Source organism: Salvia splendens, chromosome 4 (genome assembly GCF_004379255.2).
Source record: "Salvia splendens isolate huo1 chromosome 4, SspV2, whole genome shotgun sequence".
In the NCBI taxonomy this organism is placed as follows: Eukaryota; Viridiplantae; Streptophyta; class Magnoliopsida; order Lamiales; family Lamiaceae; genus Salvia; species Salvia splendens.
In genome coordinates, this window is record NC_056035.1 from 27,940,595 (window position 1) to 27,959,732 (window position 19,138).

General features: G+C 35.3%; 2 protein-coding genes across 2 annotated transcripts; one reads left to right on the top strand and one right to left on the bottom strand.

The window, feature by feature from the left end:
- The first annotated feature begins 4,141 nt into the window (after positions 1-4,141).
- On the top strand, positions 4,142-6,433 carry LOC121798808 (elongation factor P). The gene is made up of 7 exons (XM_042198000.1): positions 4,142-4,377; positions 4,448-4,525; positions 4,616-4,722; positions 5,302-5,379; positions 5,644-5,745; positions 5,874-5,955; positions 6,070-6,433. The coding sequence occupies exons 1-7, from the start codon at positions 4,254-4,256 to the stop codon at positions 6,186-6,188; spliced, it is 690 nt and encodes a 229-aa protein (XP_042053934.1). The 5' UTR covers positions 4,142-4,253; the 3' UTR covers positions 6,189-6,433.
- Positions 6,434-15,216: 8,783 nt separating this feature from the next.
- On the bottom strand, positions 15,217-18,732 carry LOC121799286 (probable LRR receptor-like serine/threonine-protein kinase IRK). The gene is made up of 2 exons (XM_042198607.1): positions 16,919-18,732; positions 15,217-16,852 (listed from the first exon to the last, which is right to left on the bottom strand). The coding sequence occupies exons 1-2, from the start codon at positions 18,373-18,375 to the stop codon at positions 15,406-15,408; spliced, it is 2,904 nt and encodes a 967-aa protein (XP_042054541.1). The 5' UTR covers positions 18,376-18,732; the 3' UTR covers positions 15,217-15,405.
- Positions 18,733-19,138: the final 406 nt, after the last annotated feature.

Here is a 19,138-nt window from a genome sequence, read left to right on the forward strand (position 1 = left end):
GGTAGCGGGTATACCCATACCCGCAAAAATTTAAAACAAAGTACCCGATCCAGCCCCGTTTCCCTTTGTTGTCGGGTAGGGTGTACCCGATACCCGGCGGGTAGCGGGTCGGGTTGAGGGTTTCCCGATATCCGCTACCCGTTTCGACACCCTAGTCTTAAGAACATGCAAAATCCGTGTTTGTCAAATTACAAATGTGTTGAAAATTGTGTTGCCAACAAATGTGGAGTGACGAAGTTGCTTTAAAATATTATAGAAATTTAAAAGCTTATGTGATTTCTATATTCGTGAAAATGAACTATTTTAGCTTGAAAGGAAAAATTAAACAAAAAATAAAACAAACCTAACATTAAGAAAAAACTTAAATATGAACTAACATCATTGAAACAAAATAATCTCATATAAATATACTACTATAGGTAAAGAGTAATAACCATACTGATAAAATTTCTTGAGTTGTGTTATGTAATTATATCATCTTATTATTTTATGCACCAATTGATTTAACTTAAATAAGTTACATAATATACTTTGAATTTAATAAAACACCAGGGATGTCAATCGGGCCGGCCCATCGGGTCGTGCCAACCCTACTCGGGTTTCGGGTTAGCCCAATGGGTTATCGGGTTGCTACCGATAACTTTAACATGCGATCAATCCAATAAATACGATGAAAATTAGTTATAGTTATAAAATGTATAACATTTAATTATGATAAATTTGAGATATATGCATAACCTCAAACATAAACATTATCAAATACTAATATTTGAGATTTATGTAAAATCAAACATAATCATATTTCGAGAAATTTTTAAGCATGTTTAAAATTTTAAATATATTTTTAGTGAATTTAAATTTCTAATTTATTTCTAATATATAATTTTTTATATTTAATATAAATTTGAAAGTTATTTTATAGTTATCTATATTATAAAAATAATCAATGAAGTGTCGAATTAGGACTCCAACAAATAGAACAATAAAAATTTTATCTGGCTTTCGGGCCAACCCATCGAGTTTTCGGGTATGGTCCTAACGGGTTGCAGTTTAATCTAGTGCGGGCTAATCGGGTTGTGCTTTTATCGGGCTAGAAATTCCCAACCCTAACCCTATAAATTTGGCGGGCTTTTCAGGCCAGCCCACGGGTTGCGGATTGCATTGACATCCCTATAAAACACTAATTAAAATCATATCAATAATAAAAGATACATATAATACATAATTCCTAAAAATAAAATATCACAAGGTAAATAGTATATATAATGTATTTTAATTTACAAAAATTGTATAATTATATTGAATAAATTATATTTTAATATTTAAATATATCAATAAGCAACTGTTTTTATATTTACACACCTTAACATTTTAAATATATAAACTTTATATTAGAATTGAATTTTATTTTGTTGTTTGATTGATTGGCCTATGTCTAAGATAATTTAAATATATTGCTTGGTTGCTAAAGATTAGAATATTAGATTAAATAAATTTAAATTTATTTATTCTGGTAGTTTTTTTAATTAAATTAGTGTGTGATTAATGAGATTAATATGGTTATTCCGAGTAAATGATTTGTTTTTGTCTTGATTCTTAACACTCCCTCTCTCTCATATATTACATTTGCCATTTTCGGATGTACCTTAAAAAAAGACCAATTATATTTAAGGAATTTTTTTTCCTCTCCAATCACTACAAAAAAAGCGCTAGATAGTGACGGAAATTATTGATGGAGGCTGCTAGCTCAACAAAAGTGACGGAAAAATGACTGAAAAACTCAGTCACTAAATAAAGACAGAATATTCTGTCACTAAAGCGAAGCAGTCGCCTATGTTTTTCGTCATTGGGTGGATTAATACCTTTAGTGATGGACAAATCCATCACTAATATTTTTTAGAGTAAAGACCAAAAATGGTCCTGGACCTATGGTCATTTTACGATTTTGATCATAGACATTACCTTTTGAATTATTAAGTCCACACATTTTAACTCGGATCGAATTCAGTCCAAAATGGACGGCGCCGTTTAAAAGTAACGGTCAATGGCTATTATACCAATTTTGACCGAATTAAATTACTAAATCATACTTAATTTTGGACATTTGCGCTAATCTGCTTAGAGTGGAGGAGGAGAGGAGGAGCTCGGGAAGAGTAGAGTGGTTTGCAACGGCGGAGGTGGTGGAGGAGATTTAGGTGCAGGGATGCCACCATTGTTAATCTGTTTAGATCGTCGACTATCTGTTTTTTTATAGATCCTTCCATTTTGGACTGATTCCAGTCCGAGTTGAAATGTATGGAACTCAATAATTCAAAAGGTAATGTTTATGGCCAAAATTATAAAATTAGCATATGTTCAGGACCACTTTTGGTCTTTACTCTATTTTTTATTGACAAATTTTTTAATGACGGATCTTCCGAAACTTGTTGTCACTAACCTGTTAAGTGAAGAAATTTCACTGATTATCCGTCACTAAATAGCGAGTTTTTTGTAGTGAATGAGGTGAGTCTTAATTCTCCATTAACAATATTTCAATCACTTTTTTTTATCTTTCTCTTATTTTGTCAATTATGCATTAAAACTCATGTCGTTTCAAATGTTTTTTATTTTTTAGGAACGGATAGAGTGTTAAATAAACTGTCATTAATATATGATTAAATTGAATAATTTTTGAAAAATCAAAACAGGTTTCTGCCGTGATTGTTTGTGGATTATTTATAGTAATGTTAAAAATTAAATAGTATAGTATAGTATAGGGATGTGATCAATTATTAACAAATTAGCAATTCAAAATTAAGACCAATTTTTAACCATTAGATTAGGAGATCTAGTGGTTGATATAATGGCCAGTAGATTATATTTTAAATTTAAATAATTATTAAATAAAATTAAAGGGTATTAATGTCAATTCTCTCTTATTAAAATTATCCCAAAACTTTAAATTTACGTTACTCACTCGATTTAAATTATTTTTTTGCAAAAAATATATCAATTTAAAGGTAATTTTATTCTAACGATATCTCAATTGCATATGTTCCGACAACGTTCGGATGATGGATTTTGATGATTTTTATTTCAATTTTCGTATATGTTGATAAGCAGATTTTTATCAACAAATACATCAAAAAATCTCAATATAATGTATGTAAAATCTCAATATAATGCATGTAAAATATCAATAAAACTGTGTTGATATTTTTGTGTACTTGTGTTGAAATACTCATGCCATTGTGTTGATATTTGTAATACACTATGTTGATATAAAAACATATGAAAATTATGATATGATAATAAAATGACGATATTACCTTTTTGTTGATATTTTGTCTACTATTTATTGAAATTCGTCAGATTTAATCTTATCCACTCATTTTGAAATCTAATGGTGGAGATTTAGTCTTGATTTTGGATTATGATGCTATAAGCAATAGTTCGTATAATACATATATACAAATGCACCATAATTCCAAATGATGTGAGTATGACACTTTCAATTGATTTTTTTAAACGGTTAATGGATTGCATTTATACACATGAAACTGCCAAATAGGATTATGAAATTATATCTAAAATTATTATATAAATTTTAATTATATAAATTTACATTTTTGATTGAGCATGAGTTTTAATACACAATTGATAAAGTAAAAGAGAGATAAAAGAAAATGTAATAAAGTCTCAAGTTAGTCAAGAACCGATCCCACTATTAAACATATTTTTTTTTAATTAGAAACTACATACTATTATGAGACGTGCTAAAAAAAGAGAGCATACTCTTGTGGGACGGAGATAGTATAAAATACTCCATTTATCCCACAAAATATGCATTTATGGTTGGACACGAGTTTTAATGCCCAATTGAAAAAAGTAAGAGAGAAATAGAAAAAAAGTAATTAAAGTTTTGTTAGTGGAGAATAGGTCACAACTCAATAGATGTAAAGTGCATATTTTGTGGGACGGAGGAAGCAGACAACATTTGAAACAACTGATAAAAGTAAATGGGAGATGAAAAGAAAAAGTTATTGGAGTATTGTTAATGAAGAATGAGGCTCGTCTCATTACTAAAAAAAAGTTCTTTAAATAGAATTAACGTGAACGAAGGTATATATATACAGATTGAGCCGAACGTCATGCTCTAATTGGGCCGTGAAAATTGGCCCAACCTTCTCATCCAAAAAAAACACTGAAAATAATCGCTAATTCGCTCTTCTTTCTTCTTCTCCTCCTTCCTTATCCAACTCTGCACCATTACCATGGCGGGAATCGCCGGTTTCAACTGTCCCTGCTTCCGCCCCCTCTCTTCCTCTCTTTCCTACTCTTCCATCCGTTTTCCCGCGCCGCAGCTCAGGCTTCCTCGCCGCCTCTCCACATTCCCCAGTATGCCCACTCGCTTACCTCAATTTCGCGTTTCTTTTCTAAATTAGGGTTTCATTTTTTTCTGTTTCAGGGATTTACGCATTGACCAGCAACGATATTAAAGTTGGCCTCAACATTGAAGTGGACGGGAATCCGTGGAAGGTTATTGGTAACTGCTGAATTTCTCTCGTTTCTGCTTAATTTCTGACTATTTTTCTTCAATTTCTTGTAATGCATTTGGTTTTGGGTAACTGTTCAGAGTTCCTTCATGTTAAGCCTGGAAAGGGGGCGGCTTTTGTGAGGACTACATTGCGAAATTATGTGACTGGAAATCAAGTTGAAAAAACTTTCAGAGCTGGAAGTAAGGTAACTACTTTAGATCTCTTGGATCTTTTATTGTTTCATTCCCTATTTTACTACTTTTACTTTAACTCAATTACTAGCTATGATTAACAGTAGCCAAACAAATTATCTCTTCTATTGAATCCTAATTATTTACTTTAGTGAGTATGGAAACTTAAGATCTTGTTATGGATTGTATTATAAATCTGCTTCAAGTCTCAAGTTTAGCATATGTATTTGACTCTGCCTTTCTATATGCAAAGTTTATGTGGCTTCCAAACTACTCCCCCCCGTCCCACTCATGTCCACATTCTTGAGTGGCACGAGATTTTATGAAGAGTTGTTAGGTGGAATAAGTAGAAAGTAAAATGTAGTTGAATATTTTAATGCGGAGAGACGGATTTGTTTCCAAATATAGAAGTGGGACAAACTAAAAAGGAAAGGTGGACATCTTGAGTGGGACGGAGGGGGGTACATTTCAGTTTACTTATTGGACTAAATTCATAATCACGGCGTCCATATACCAGTGTAGAATGCTAAAAAATCCATTTCAAATTTCAGTTTGGAGTTCTAACATTGTTTAATGTTCTACTCTTTTGACAGATAGAAGCAGCTGACATATCGAAAGAAACCAAGCAATATACTTACAAAGATGGTGCCCAGTATGTTTTCATGGATTTGGTAAGTCATTCATCATCATAGATCTATAAGCCGGTGTGACACTGAGTATATCATGCACTAATTAAAACCTGTACTTGGTCAAATGTGGTATAGATAAAACTATCGTCTCTATGTGTTTGCTATTGATGTCTCTTACATTGTTATATTCCATTCCCCGTGCACTTTCAATGGCAATTTCACTTGTCATCCATCTTCCTGAATCAGTGAAATAGTCTGATTTTATATGGGAACTATATATGTCATACCCTCGAATATGTGTTCCAGACTACATATGAGGAATCCCGCCTGAATGCGGTGGATGTTGGAGATAAGGACAAGTGGTTGAAAGAAGGCATGGACTGCAATTTGTTATTCTGGAACGGGAAGGTTAGTGTTAACTCCTGTTTCTGAATCCAACCTGACCATTTTCCAGCTGGTTTTGGTATTATGTTACTCACTGTCAATCGTATCTTCTTGTTCTAGACTAAACCATTTACCGATTGGCATCACTGTAGGTCATTGATTTTGAACTTCCCATAACTGTGAAGTTGAAGGTGACTGAAGTTGATCCTGGCTTAAAGGGCGACACTGCTCAAGGTAATAATACGTGTCCCTGCATTGTAAGATAAAATTCTCATAATAAACGGAAAAGAGGAAGAATCGAATGTGGGAGAGCAAAGCTCTTTGGTTCATGTGTTTATATATTTGCAGGAGGGTCAAAGCCAGCAACTGTTGAAACTGGTGCTGTGGTATCGGTTCCATTGTTTGTGAACGCTGGTGATACCATTCTGATAGACACCAGAACCGGGCAGTACATGAGCCGCGCATAGCCTGCTTTTTATCCTTCTTGGGAGGCTTCCATGGTTTTGAAATAGAAGAGTACTCATCTAGTTCAACAGCATCAAGATTTTGACAATTCCTATCTCCGAGGTATCGTGTGTAATGGAAACCTCCTTTATATTTCATATTATAGGGCACAATATGTTGAATCAAATGAATTCATTCTTGTATATGTTGCAGATGATATATTTACTGAGTGAACTGCTGATGCATTACAAAATGTGTATTCTACTAATCCACATACAAAGTCTCATCTTTTCATTTTCATTTTCGGCCGTCCACCAAAATTTGTACAATAAAAATGGAAGTCTGCTCCTAATTTATTGTTCACATTTTATCATTCTCTTCTATTTTATCCATATTTTCCAATTTATCTCTCATACTTTGCACATTATATATTTCTCTTTCATATTTTACCAATTCTGAATTAAAATTTGTATCGTTCATCGACGAGACTACTTGTCGTAGACGAAGGGAGTATTAATATTTTTAGTATCAATTATGTAATAAACAGCCCAACATGAACATTATGGAGCTACTAGAGAGGTGGATGATGAAAGATAAATAATTAAAATGAACAATATAAATTAAAGATACATTACTTTATGATCTTACATTAACAATATTTACACAAGTGAATAAATAAACGAAAATTATTAGTGTGAGAAAATAAATATAAATTAATTAATTCCTAGCTAATGAATTAAGTACGAGAATCATAAAAATATACTAATTAATAGATAAATGAATTTAATATGAGAAAATTCAAAAAGACGCCAAATCCACAAAATTAAATAAATTAATTACTAGCTAATGAATTAACTACGAGAATCATAAAAATGAATTAATTAATAAACAAATGAATTACTATGAATAAAATTCAAAAAGGACACCAAATCCACAAAAGTGCTGCTATAGGGATTCAATCCCCTTGTTCATCTGGTTCGCAGACAGCTTCCCTAACTAACTAAGCTAGCAATTGTATTTAGGGTTCAATAAAAAAATAAATAAATTAATTAAATAAATAAAAAAGCTTGCAATTGTATTTTGTACTGTCATATGTATATAGTATATAAAAATAGAGACTTTAGGAAGACACGAACTTTAATCAAATTGGTAAAGTGTGAGAGAGATAAAAAAAAATTGATTGAAGTATTGTTAGTAGAAAATGAAACCAACTATATAAATAGAGAAAAAACTTGTGAAAAATTGAAGGAGACTAATTTATAAAGTATCCCTATATGTGAAACTTGTAGTTATAAATGACTTTCATTTTCAGCTTATAAACCTACAATATGTTTGAATTCAAAATTAAAATTTTATATAGCCTAGCCGTAGCATAGTATAGGGATGTCAATTTAGCCCGCAACCCGTGGGCTGACCCGAATAGCCCGCCAAATCTATAGGGTTAGGGCTGAAAATTTCCAGTCCGATAAAATTACAGCCCGATTAGCCCGCACCCGATTAACCCGCAACCCGTTAGGGCCAAACCCGAAAATCCGATGGGCTGGCCCGGAAACCCGATAAAATTTATATTGTTCTATTTGTTTGACTCTAATTCGACACTTCATTGATTATTTTATAATACAGATTACTGAAAAAATAACTTTCCATTTTATATATTAAATATATAAATTATATATTAAGTTTTTATTAATATAATAATAGATAAATGAATTAGAAACTTCAAATTCACTAAAAAAAATATATTTAAATTTCTAAACATGCTTTAAAATTTCTTGATGTTTATGTTTTATGTTGCATAAATCTCAAATATTAGTATTTGATCATGTTAATATTTGAGTTTACGCATATATCTCAAATTTATCATAATTAAATATTTTACATTTTATAAATATAACTAATTTTCACCATTATTTATTGGATTGATCGCATGTTAATTTTATCGGTAGCAACCCGATTAACCCGATGGGCTAGCCCGAAACCCGAGCTTTTAGGGTTAGGGCTGAACTTTTATAACCCGAAAAAATAACAATCCGATTAGCCCGCACCCGATTGACCCGCAACCCGAATAGGGTTGGCCCGAAACCCGGTGGGCTGGCCCGATTGACATCCCTAGCATAGTAGAACGGGCGACTTCCTCAAAATTGATTGCTTAAAATTCTAGAAACCGTCTCTGTATTTAATAATATTAATTTCAAACTATTACTAATTAACAAACAAATTGAAGTGAATTTATAGTAAGTTAGAATATATTTCGTCGGCTACGATTACTAACTTTTTAAGTTGGTAACTCTGCTAATTATTTAACACAGTGTATTTTAAAAATATCAACACGATCACATTAAAATGTCAATGCAATATATTGAAATGTCAATAAAATTATGTGTTGACATATTAATGTTATCGTGTTGATATTTTTAATACACTGCGTTGATGAGTTAGCAGAGTTAGCAACTTAAGAAAGTTAACAATTGATCAGACCCCATACTCAGTGTATATAAAAATATATTTCATGCAAAAAAATACATGTACACTATAGAATTTATTCAGATACAAAATATAGAAATATGGTAAGAAAAAAAGGAACACATAATTGGAAAATCTTGTTGTTTTCAAGGATGAAAAAAACTAGTAAAAAAATAAAAATCTGGTAAAAGGAATAATGTTGATCAAACCCTCAAAGATCTGCTAAAATTGTGTGAGACAAATGGAATCTTTTGGGTATCTTTTGGTGACCCCTTTTTCCCAAGAATAGGACTAAACAGCTTCTTCATCACCTTCTGAAATCCCGCCATCCGCCGCTGCTTAGGCGGCTGCACCACCGCAGGCTCGGACAGGCACCGCCCCAGCATGGCGTTGTTGAGTTGCACCTCAAACGACAGCCTCTCGTACTCATCCAGCAAACTACTTTGCTTGTCGCCGAATCTCTTCATTTCTCCTACTTTTTTGGACATCTCCGACGATACCAAATCTTCAATTAGTAGTTGCATTCAACTGGATGATATTATAAGAGCAGCAGCCGTTGCCGTGTGAGATGTTTATTTACTCATTTTTTTCTAGTGATAGAATTTTGGATAGGTTTTTTTTAAAGTAAATTAATAGAGGGGGTGACAACAATTATTATTATAGGTGGAAATTTATAATCATCATTCAAACTAAATACTTAATTGTGTCTCACCAAGTCGTTGCGTTATATAAATTTTTCGTTCGAATTTGATTTTGAAAATCTGATTGAATTTATTTCTTCATTTCGTTGCCGTCCCTGGATTGATTGTGTATTAACATATCATGGCCTTTTGCAGGCTTCGATGTATAAGTTTTGACACTGTAATAATTTTATTGTTTATTGTATGTTTATCATCTACTCTCTCCCCTCCACAAATAATATATACTCAATTTAACTTGATACATGTTTTAAGAAAAGTAAAAGTAAAAGTAAAAGAAAGGGAATAAAAAAATATAGTGGTGGGTGATTCTTTTTTATATATTAATTTTATAATAAAATATGAGAGAGATAAAGTTAATGGAACATGTGTTTAATTCCAAAATAGTAAAAAAGTAAATGAAACATTTATTGGTGGATAGATGAAAATGACAAAATAGACTACTCCCTCCGTCCCAGCTATATGACACATTCCTTGGCCGACACGAGATTTTAGGAGTTATTGATTAAAATGATTAATTGGAGAGAGGAAAGATGAGTGAAAGTATTAAAATAAAGAGAGGAAGAAAGATGGATATTTTAATAGGAGTGAAAAAAAGTTGTTGAGTGTATTAATTGGAGAGAGAAAGTTACTAAAAAATGAAATGTGTCATCTTAGTTGGGACAAACTAAAAAGGAAAACGTGTCATCTTAAGCGAGACTGAGAGAGTAATATTCTATTACTCTGAAATACTATATAGCAAGCATTTGATCATTTGATGCCACTTTTTGCTAGAGTACGTAGAGCAAACTTAATTTTATTAGGAGGCATCCGCAACGCATCTCTTAACCGTCTCGGTCTCATCTCGGAAAGACGAGACGGATAAGAGACTGGCGTTGCAGCCTTCCGTCCCGGTCTCGTCTCACCGAGCGTCTCGTCCCGGAGGGGCGGTTCGCGGGACAGCTCGCCACGCGCCAGCGCTGGCGCTAGGCGTGACGCCCACTCGCCGGCCCGCGAGTGGGCGTCGTCACGCTGATGCAATAAATAATTTTTTTTAAAAAAATCGATTTTAATATAAAAATATAAAAAAAATGAAAAGCGGTAATATTACCGTTTTATTACCGTTGAAATTTTAATTTTTTTAATCTTTTTTTTGGTAAAATTTGGCAACCAGTAGACGCACATGATCTCATTAGACAACTATTTTTATTTTTTTTTTAGATTTTATTAATGTGGTTTTTTATTTTTTTAGAATTTTAAGTTGTAATTTTATTTTATTTAATGAAGTTTGTTTTTATTAATTGAATTTGTTGGAAATAAAAATAAAAAATGAAATTGAATGAATAGTTAAGGGATGAGATGGTCAAGAGATGGAGTATTGCAGATGATGTCTCTTAGTTAAGAGATGGGATGAAAAATACAGTGGGGCCCATGAATAGTGAAGAGATGAGACGGTTAAGAGACGGATAAGAGACAGCGTTGCGGATGGCATGTATACTAATACTTCTATTATTTTTTTTCTTGTTTATTTTACTAATTGTGCATTAAAACTCATATCATTTTAATAGTTTTTATTTTTAAAAGACGGATGTACTATCTATTGAAAGAATAAAAAAACCTGTAGTATATATTTATAAAATACTGATAAATAACTAATTATTCTAGTATGCAGCTATATACGAGTAATCAAGAGTTTTTCAATATAAATAGATATATCATTCCAATTTTACAAGCGTGAAGTGGAAGAGGCTAGAGAGAACGTACATGCGGCAAATAATATACAACCCCAAATAACTTTTATTTCTCCACTTTAATTATTCTTTCTTGGTTGATTGAATTTGGAAGAGGCTTCCTCAGCAACAAAGAAGGCAACCTTGATTTTCTTTAAAAAACAGCCCATCATGCGCTTAAAGTGTTCTTTTTTTTCCCTTTCCTTTATCACTTATTATTATAAGAGTAAATTTGATATATAATATATTATAATTAATTCAATTTATAACTGAATTCTGAATATAAATATTAAAAGAACTACTTATAAGTCAATTACTATTAATTCTCAAAATTTTATTGTTTAACCATCCAAACATAGATGAACTAAAAGTACGAGAAATGAAATAAACAAATAAAATCCAGTGGTAAATTCTTTCCTTCTTTGAATCTTCGCTTAAATTCTCATCAGCTATTGGTTAATTCCAGTGGTTTCCTTTACATGAATATCCAGCAGAGTGTTGAATGTAGGAACGTTTTTAGCCCTAAACTCATCAATTACTTGTCTCGTGCAAACAAATAACCACACCTACTCTCATATTGACAGGATCAGAATATACTATGTTCCTTGTGGTGATAAATATGGAAAAACTACATACAGAGTCAATGTAAGATTACCTAATACCATGTACAATATTTTCCCAGATGTTGAACTGCCCAAGCATACAGGTAAAAAGGTACCAAATCCACACATTTTTCTGTCTCCATGCATTTTCTTCATTGAATTATGATGTTTTACGTATTCTATTAGCTTGTTTATTTTGTCTGACTTCTATGAATAATCATGATGTTTCTTAAACTTTTCCTTTAAAATCAACATTTGTATAGTCATTATCAGAACGATAAGTTGTACTACAAAAAAATAACAATTTTTATTAAAAAAAAGATTAAAAACCAACATTTGGAAGTTATTGACTTAGAGCATTCATAATGGATTATGAACTTAAACCCGAAACCCATCTAACAGTCTATCTCCATTTCATCCTGCCACGTCAGTAGCCCATCTCCCTGCAATGGCAGCCCATCTCAGAGCCTATCTCAGAGTCCATCCCTTTTCCACGTCAACACTATTTTTATATAGAGTAAAGACCAAAATTGGTCCTAAACATATGATCATTTTACGATTTTAGTCCTAAACATTACGTTTTGAATTATTTGGTCCTGCACATTTCAACTCGGGCCAGACTCAGTCCAAAATGGACGGAGCCGTTAAATAGTAACAGTCAACGTGTGTTAACCCAATTTTGACCGAAATTAAACTCTTAATTTTAAATATTAGCACCATTAATTTTTATTAGCAACTAATTAATTTAAAATACTAAGCAAATAAATTAAAAAAATAAATGAATAAAACCACACAAACTGCAAACAACACTACACTTAAACATTTCAGAATAAAAAAATGACTCGTCTCTCTCACACTCCGCCTCTCACTTCGACGAAACCCTAGTTCTTCCTGACAGCGATTGGGCCATTGTAAGTCGGCTGAATGTCTATCTTCTGGTTTGCTCCCAGCCGACGAAATGGTTCACTAGGATTAAAAATGCTCAAACGCACTCCCATCCGTCAGAAAACAAAAACAATGAATCACGTCGATGCAAATTAAATATGAACCCTAAATCTGAAATCAATTTTGGCTAGAGATAAATGGAGTTCCTACTAGCAATCTAGCATCAATGAATCGGTAAAATTTAACCTCAAAATCGAAAGAGAAATATTGACGTCAGGATCCACTAAAGCATTGTGATTGTTGTGACGGCTTTGGCTTTTGAAAATGGCGAGAAGATGAAGAGTTGTGGAGAAGAAAGCTAGAAATGCATAGCAGCAAGTCATATTGCGTATGTATGTGCTTGTGCGTGATATAAAAGGTGCGATTTTAGAGAGAGAGAGTATGAGCAGTTGTGGCAAAAACTTAATTGTAAAAATAAAGTGGGAAGGAGAGAGGTGAAGCGCCAGCTTGCTGTGTTACTTGCCCAATCATTTGGAAGCAATTTGTTACAAGATTTACGATGGTGTTGCCGTCACCGGAGGGGCAGGAGGAGCATGGATGATGGCGGCGGTGAAGGAGAATAAGAAAGACAGAAGGTTCTTTCTTAAATTAATTAGTTGCTAATAAAAATTACTTGTGCTAATATTCAAAATTAAGAGTTTAATTTCGGTCAAAGTCGGGTTAACACTCTTTGACTGTTACTATTTAACGGCTCCATCCATTTTGGAATGAGTCTGGCCCGAGTTGAAATGTGCAGGACCAAATAATTCAAAACGTAATATCTATGACCAAAATCGTAAAATGACCATATGTTTGGGACCAATTTTGGCCTTTACTCTTTTATATACTTCACTTTTAAAATTGTCGGTGTAAATTAAAGACAACGTAAATAAAAAAATCATTAAAAATAAAATAAAACATCCTATATTATAAAAACAAAATAAAGATAGATAAAAACCTAGAAAATAACGGAAGCACACATCAATCGGACTCGGGTTCCGACACGACACGAGTCATTCCGAATTTAGGGAAATCCTTCAGTTACAGATATATTTCCCAGTACTTGAACCCGTTTGCCCCGTTCGCATTGTCATCGTAGATGTCGTGAAATTTAGTGCACTCTTACACCAGGCGATTCCAATGCTTGCTTAGATTGCCGGGCTGGTGTGTCAGGGTCCCTGTGGGCTTTACTTGTTCGTATCTTTTCGTGATACACCCGCAGAAACTGCCATCGGCCTGTACGTAGCTTAAAATCGGGTCCTCAGAGATCTCTGCCCAACAACGAGTAAGAGCAATCGACTCCTCGATGCTGAAGTCCATATTCGTGGAGAGAAGTAAAATTGAGACTAAGATTGGAGAGGGATGAATGTGAATTGATGGGAATGAGGTATATGTAGGGGAATAAAAATTGAATTGAATTTAAAAAAATAAAAAAAATCAGCGCCTACATCAGCATCGGCGCCCCGCAATAGAGGCCTTTCTCAAGGCGGATGAGGGCCGATAACTCTTCGGCCAAGGCGATTGATCGGCTTTGGGGCCGATCGGCTTAGGAGAACGGCCCATCCTCTGCGATGGAGGCCGATCAGGGGCGATGGAGTGGTCGCTTGGCTGTGGCGATCGGCCACCATAGTGAATGCTCTTATAAATTTGATAATGCTGGTCTACAAAAGATGATTATGCTGGTTTTTTTATTTGTTAGCAGTGTGATAAATGTATAAAGTAAAGTGGATTATTCGATAATTTTTAGTATTTGGAAACTGCAGTGCAAGCGTGCACTTCTACGTATCTTATCCCAACATCACCACTACAATGTGCTATAACAATAATGAAGAATTGATTTGAGGAAAAATTATAGAGATATTGATCTCTAAAACCATAAACTTTGCTTAAAATTTGGTATTTCCTCCGAACTTTGAAATTGATATATAATATCATAAACTTTGCATTTTGTTTGTAATTTCTCACGGCATGTCTTAGTACTATATTTGACTAACTTATGGGGCTTTTTTTATCATACTTGACACAATTAAATCAATGTGATTTTCAACGTGACTTTTTATCCTACATGTTATGAACTTAAAAAGTCATTTAAAATATCATAAAACGTATCACAGTTGGCTACATAAAACAAGATTTTGATGAATATATCTTAATTGAGTGAGTTTGGAAAATATTAAATAAAATGCAAAGTTTGTGATATTATACACCAATTTCAAAATTTATGGGAAATACTAAATTTTAGGCAAAGTTCATTAATTTAGAGAACAATATCTCAAAATTATAATGTTATGTTTTGCTGTTTATGTGGTGTGGGGATGGATGGATTATGGAAATATAAGGGGCATGCTTCACTTTAATCAATGATATAATTATGGCAAATGAGCATTAACATTGAATACTTATATTACACCTTTGACATACTAATAATCATCATGCTTATGCTCCTTCAAACTTTTTCCTCTTCAAATAAAAGTTGTTTTATGGCACCATCATTCTGCCCCCATAAAGCAATGCCCTATAACACAAAAAGTTATTCTTGGATTTTTTTTAAACATTCAAGTATTGCTTAGCATCCAAGTTGTGATAATGCAAGGGAAATTGACAAATTCATCATCTTTTTTGAGCAAGAAACCTAACAATCACAAGAGTTGGAGCTGGTGAACATAAATCCAGTAATTGTAAGGAACAAAACAAAAATACATATCTTACTCACAAAGTAGATTTCAAAACTAATGAAAGATTTAATGAGAGACAACCTTCTTTCTTTGTATAATGAAACAGATACTACTGGATTCCTCTTCACCTGATACCAACAATTTGTAACTTAAACATTTCTCTTGTAGATTATGATTCCATTTCTTCCTTCTCTGATGAAGTCTGGATGAGCTCCAAAATCCTTATGACCTCGTCCATGTCCGGGCGACTCGATGGAACTTGCGACGCACATATCAAACCAAGCTTTACAATCGAAATCGCCTCCTCCATCGGATAACCGCCCTTAAGCTTCTTGTCGATACATTCCTCTATCCTGCCTTCGTCCAACGCTTCCCTCACCATGTCGCTCAGTACCACTACATCGTCTTCCATGTACTCCACGGGTCTTTTCCCCGTCAGTACCTCGAGAGTCAAGACCCCGAATCCATATACATCACATTTGTCAGTGATCTTCACAGTTTGACATGCGAACTCTGCGGCCGTGTACCCAAGTGCACTCTGAACCTTGCTGCTCAGGATATAACGGTCGAATGCTGGGAGCAGCTGGGCAAGGCCGAAATCTCCCACCTTCGGATCACCAGATACGTCGATCAGAACATTGCTTGACTTCATGTTGTAGTGAATAACATTCATTCGGTGCAGATGAGCTAGCCCTTTAGCAGTACCGAGGATTATGTTGAATCTTTGCTGCCACGTGAGGCAGCTGTCGTCCCCTCCATCTTGGAGATGTTTGTGCAAACTGCCTGCAGAGACGTACTCGTTAATCAGCAGTTGCAACGAGGGCGTCCAGTAATATCCTTCGAGTGTCACCAGATTCTGATGTCTGATTTTGCCTAGTGTTTCAACTTCCCTCTCGAAATCTTCTTGGCATTTTGTCAAACTCGTGGTGTTAAGCTTCTTGATTGCAACGGGGCGTCCCCCTCGAAGCTCTGTCCTGTAGACAGCCCCAAAGCCTCCGCGTCCGAGCTCACAGTTCTTATTGAGCAGCGATTGAGCCCCAGTAGCAAAATCAGCTTCTCCGGAGAACATGACAAGCTTCCCATAGTTGGCTTCCGTGTCGTGGGAAGGGCTAAAATCATCACCCCCGGAGAGTGTGAATGCAGCAGCAGACTGTGCCATTGAGGTACGCACATGCACGTTCAGGATAGAGACTGTGACCACACCAAGGGCTATGAAGACAGCTGCACCAATGGCCACAAGGGAAGATATGCTGAGCACAATTCGCTTGTGGCGAAGATTTGGTGGAAGAGGGCCATGATTCGAGACGGATGAGTTGGGGTTGAGGACCAGAGGCTTGGGATGGACACCAGGGCATGATTGCTTGACAATGGAGCCGCATAGGGATGGATTCCCAATCACAGACGATGAGGGAATGGTGTTGAAGAAGCCTCCAACCGGGAGTTCCCCCTCGAGATCATTGAAGGAGACGTTAAACCAGACAAGATGCGAAAGATTTGTCAGTTCTTTTGGCAGGCTTCCCGATAAATTGTTGAAGGACAAGTCCAAGACCTCGAGGTTTGTTAAGTTTGTGACCGAACCAGGAACATGACCGGTGAGATTATTCTGCGACAAGACCCTATAAACGAAGCCAGACTATGTTAGATCAAACCAATTTCACAGTTAAACAGCAATCAAAACTCACAATGAGGTCAGAGAAGAGCAGTTCCCAATTTCTGTTGGAATGGCTCCACTCAGCATATTGCTCTCCAATCTCAATTGCTGCAGTGAAACAACGCGTCCAACCTCAGGTGGGATGCTCCCAGATAGCCGATTGTTACTCACATCAAGAACACAAGTCGTGTTAAGCTCACCTATACTCGCTGGAATCGAACCAACTAAGGAGTTGTGGGATAAATTCAAGGCCTGCAGCCTACTGAAATTCCCAATAGCTGCTGGAATTACACCGGTTAATGCATTGGACGACAAATCTAAGGCCTCGAGGCTCTGAAACGACTGCGACCACGAAGCAGGAAAGGTGATGCTCCCACTGTACCTATTACCAGAGAGAGATGCACTCTCCAAATCCAACACAAAAAGCCATGAAGGCAGATTGCCAGAGAACGAATTATGCCCGAAATCGACAACATTAAAGTTCACACAACCACCAAATGACTCAGGTAAGCCTCCCAAAAACCTATTTCTTGACATATTAAGTTCTTTCAAGGATTGGAGATTGCCTAAAGCACTAGGTACCCTCCCAGAAAAGTTATTACCAGAAATGTACAAGAATTCCAAGCTCCTCATCTCTCCAACCCAACCAGGAAACTCTCCTGTCAATGAATTCATACTCACATCAAGATATCTGCACAACTCAAGTTTCCTCATTGAAAGAGGAAGAGCCCCTCTAAAATAGTTACCACTAAAATCAACACTCTTCAGCATCAAACAGTTTCCAAGATTCTCAGGCAGCAAACCAACAAGATTATTGTTTCTCAAACTAATCACTCTCAAATCAGACAAAGCCTCAACCCCTCCAGGAACATCCCCCTCGAAAAAATTATCAGATAGAGCAAGAAATCGAAGAGAAGTCAGAGACCACAACCCGGGTAGTAACTGACCTGAGAGACAATTCAAAGACAAATTCAGCCTCTGCAGATTCGAGCAAGAGCTCAAGGACTGCGGCAATGGGCCAGTGAGGCTGTTCTTAGCTAGCGAAATCGCCTTCAACTCCCCACATTGCTGGAAAAGCTCCTCAGGAATCGAGCCAGAGAGAGTGTTGTCACTCAAATCAAGAACCTCTAGAGATGGAATTTGAGCAAGATTGGGACTAATATGCCCTGAAAAATTGTTTCTTGATAGCTGTAAAAGTGTGAGGGACTGCAACCGGGCCAAGCTTCTTCCAATGTGGCCGGATAAAGAGAATCCATCAAGAATGAGCTCTGTGACCCGGTTGGTGGTCAGGTCGCATTTCACCCCGACCCATTTGCAGGCGACGTTGTCTTCTTCGTTCCAAGAAGTGAGGCGCGAGAGTGGATCAACGAGGCCGGCTTTGAAGGCTATGAGGCCCAAAACGTCGTCGTTGAGAGGCGGGTCGAGAGATTGAACAAACAGTAACGGAGGCAAAAAGAGGAAAGCCACTAACTTCATCGGCAGCAGCATTTTTCAGTCAAGAAAATATAAAAGATCGAATCTTTATTGAAGAGATTGAACCAAGAGTAACGGAGGCAAGAAAAGGAAAGCCACGAACTTCATCGGCAGATGCATTTTTCAGTCAAGAAAATGTGAAAGATTGGATATTTATTGAAGAGATTGAACCAAGAGAAAAGGAGAGAAGAAGAGGAAAGCTACTAACTTCATCGGCGGCAGCATTTCTCAGTCAAGAAAATGTGAAAGATTGGATTTTTATTGATGAGTTGAGAGCATTTCAAGTGGATTGCGAAATGCAGGGGTTCGGAGTATTTTTTTTGGGTTGTAGTTGAAGAGTGATCGGCAAAGCAGCGCAGAATTTGGAAGAATGGGAAGGAAATTTAGAAGAGGAAGTGATGATGGTTGGTCATTAAAGTTGATAGTGCGGTTGCCAGTGTGCCTTCAGAGCATCCACAACCGTGCTCTTGCCAGCGGCACGGTTGTGGGCCCAGGCGGTACTATTCATGCCTGCTCTCTGGCAAGAGCACAACACCCACAACTATGCTCTTCCGCAAGGACGAGCACAATTAATATAAAATTCAATTACACAAAAACATTTTCATAATACTAAAATTCATTAAAAAAACCACAATAAAAATAACAAATTACAAATAAAATAAAAAGATATAATTAAAATCCTAAAAATTAAAAATTACATAATTAAAATACTAAAAATTAAAAATTACATAATTAAACTCCTAAAAATTAAAAATTACATAATTATTGGCTAATATAA

Excerpts from the sequence above, each read along its gene's own strand:
- LOC121798808 (XM_042198000.1), top strand. The coding sequence starts at position 4,254 with ATGGCGGGAATCGCCGGTTTCAACTGTCCCTGCTTCCGCCCCCTCTCT. Across the intron at positions 4,526-4,615 it reads GAATCCGTGGAAGGTTATTG|AGTTCCTTCATGTTAAGCCT; the intron begins GTAACTGCTGAA and ends GTAACTGTTCAG. Across the intron at positions 5,956-6,069 it reads AAAGGGCGACACTGCTCAAG|GAGGGTCAAAGCCAGCAACT; the intron begins GTAATAATACGT and ends ATATATTTGCAG.
- LOC121799286 (XM_042198607.1), bottom strand. The coding sequence starts at position 18,375 with ATGCTGCTGCCGATGAAGTTAGTGGCTTTCCTCTTTTTGCCTCCGTTA. Across the intron at positions 16,853-16,918 it reads TGCTCTTCTCTGACCTCATT|GGTCTTGTCGCAGAATAATC; the intron begins GTGAGTTTTGAT and ends CTTCGTTTATAG.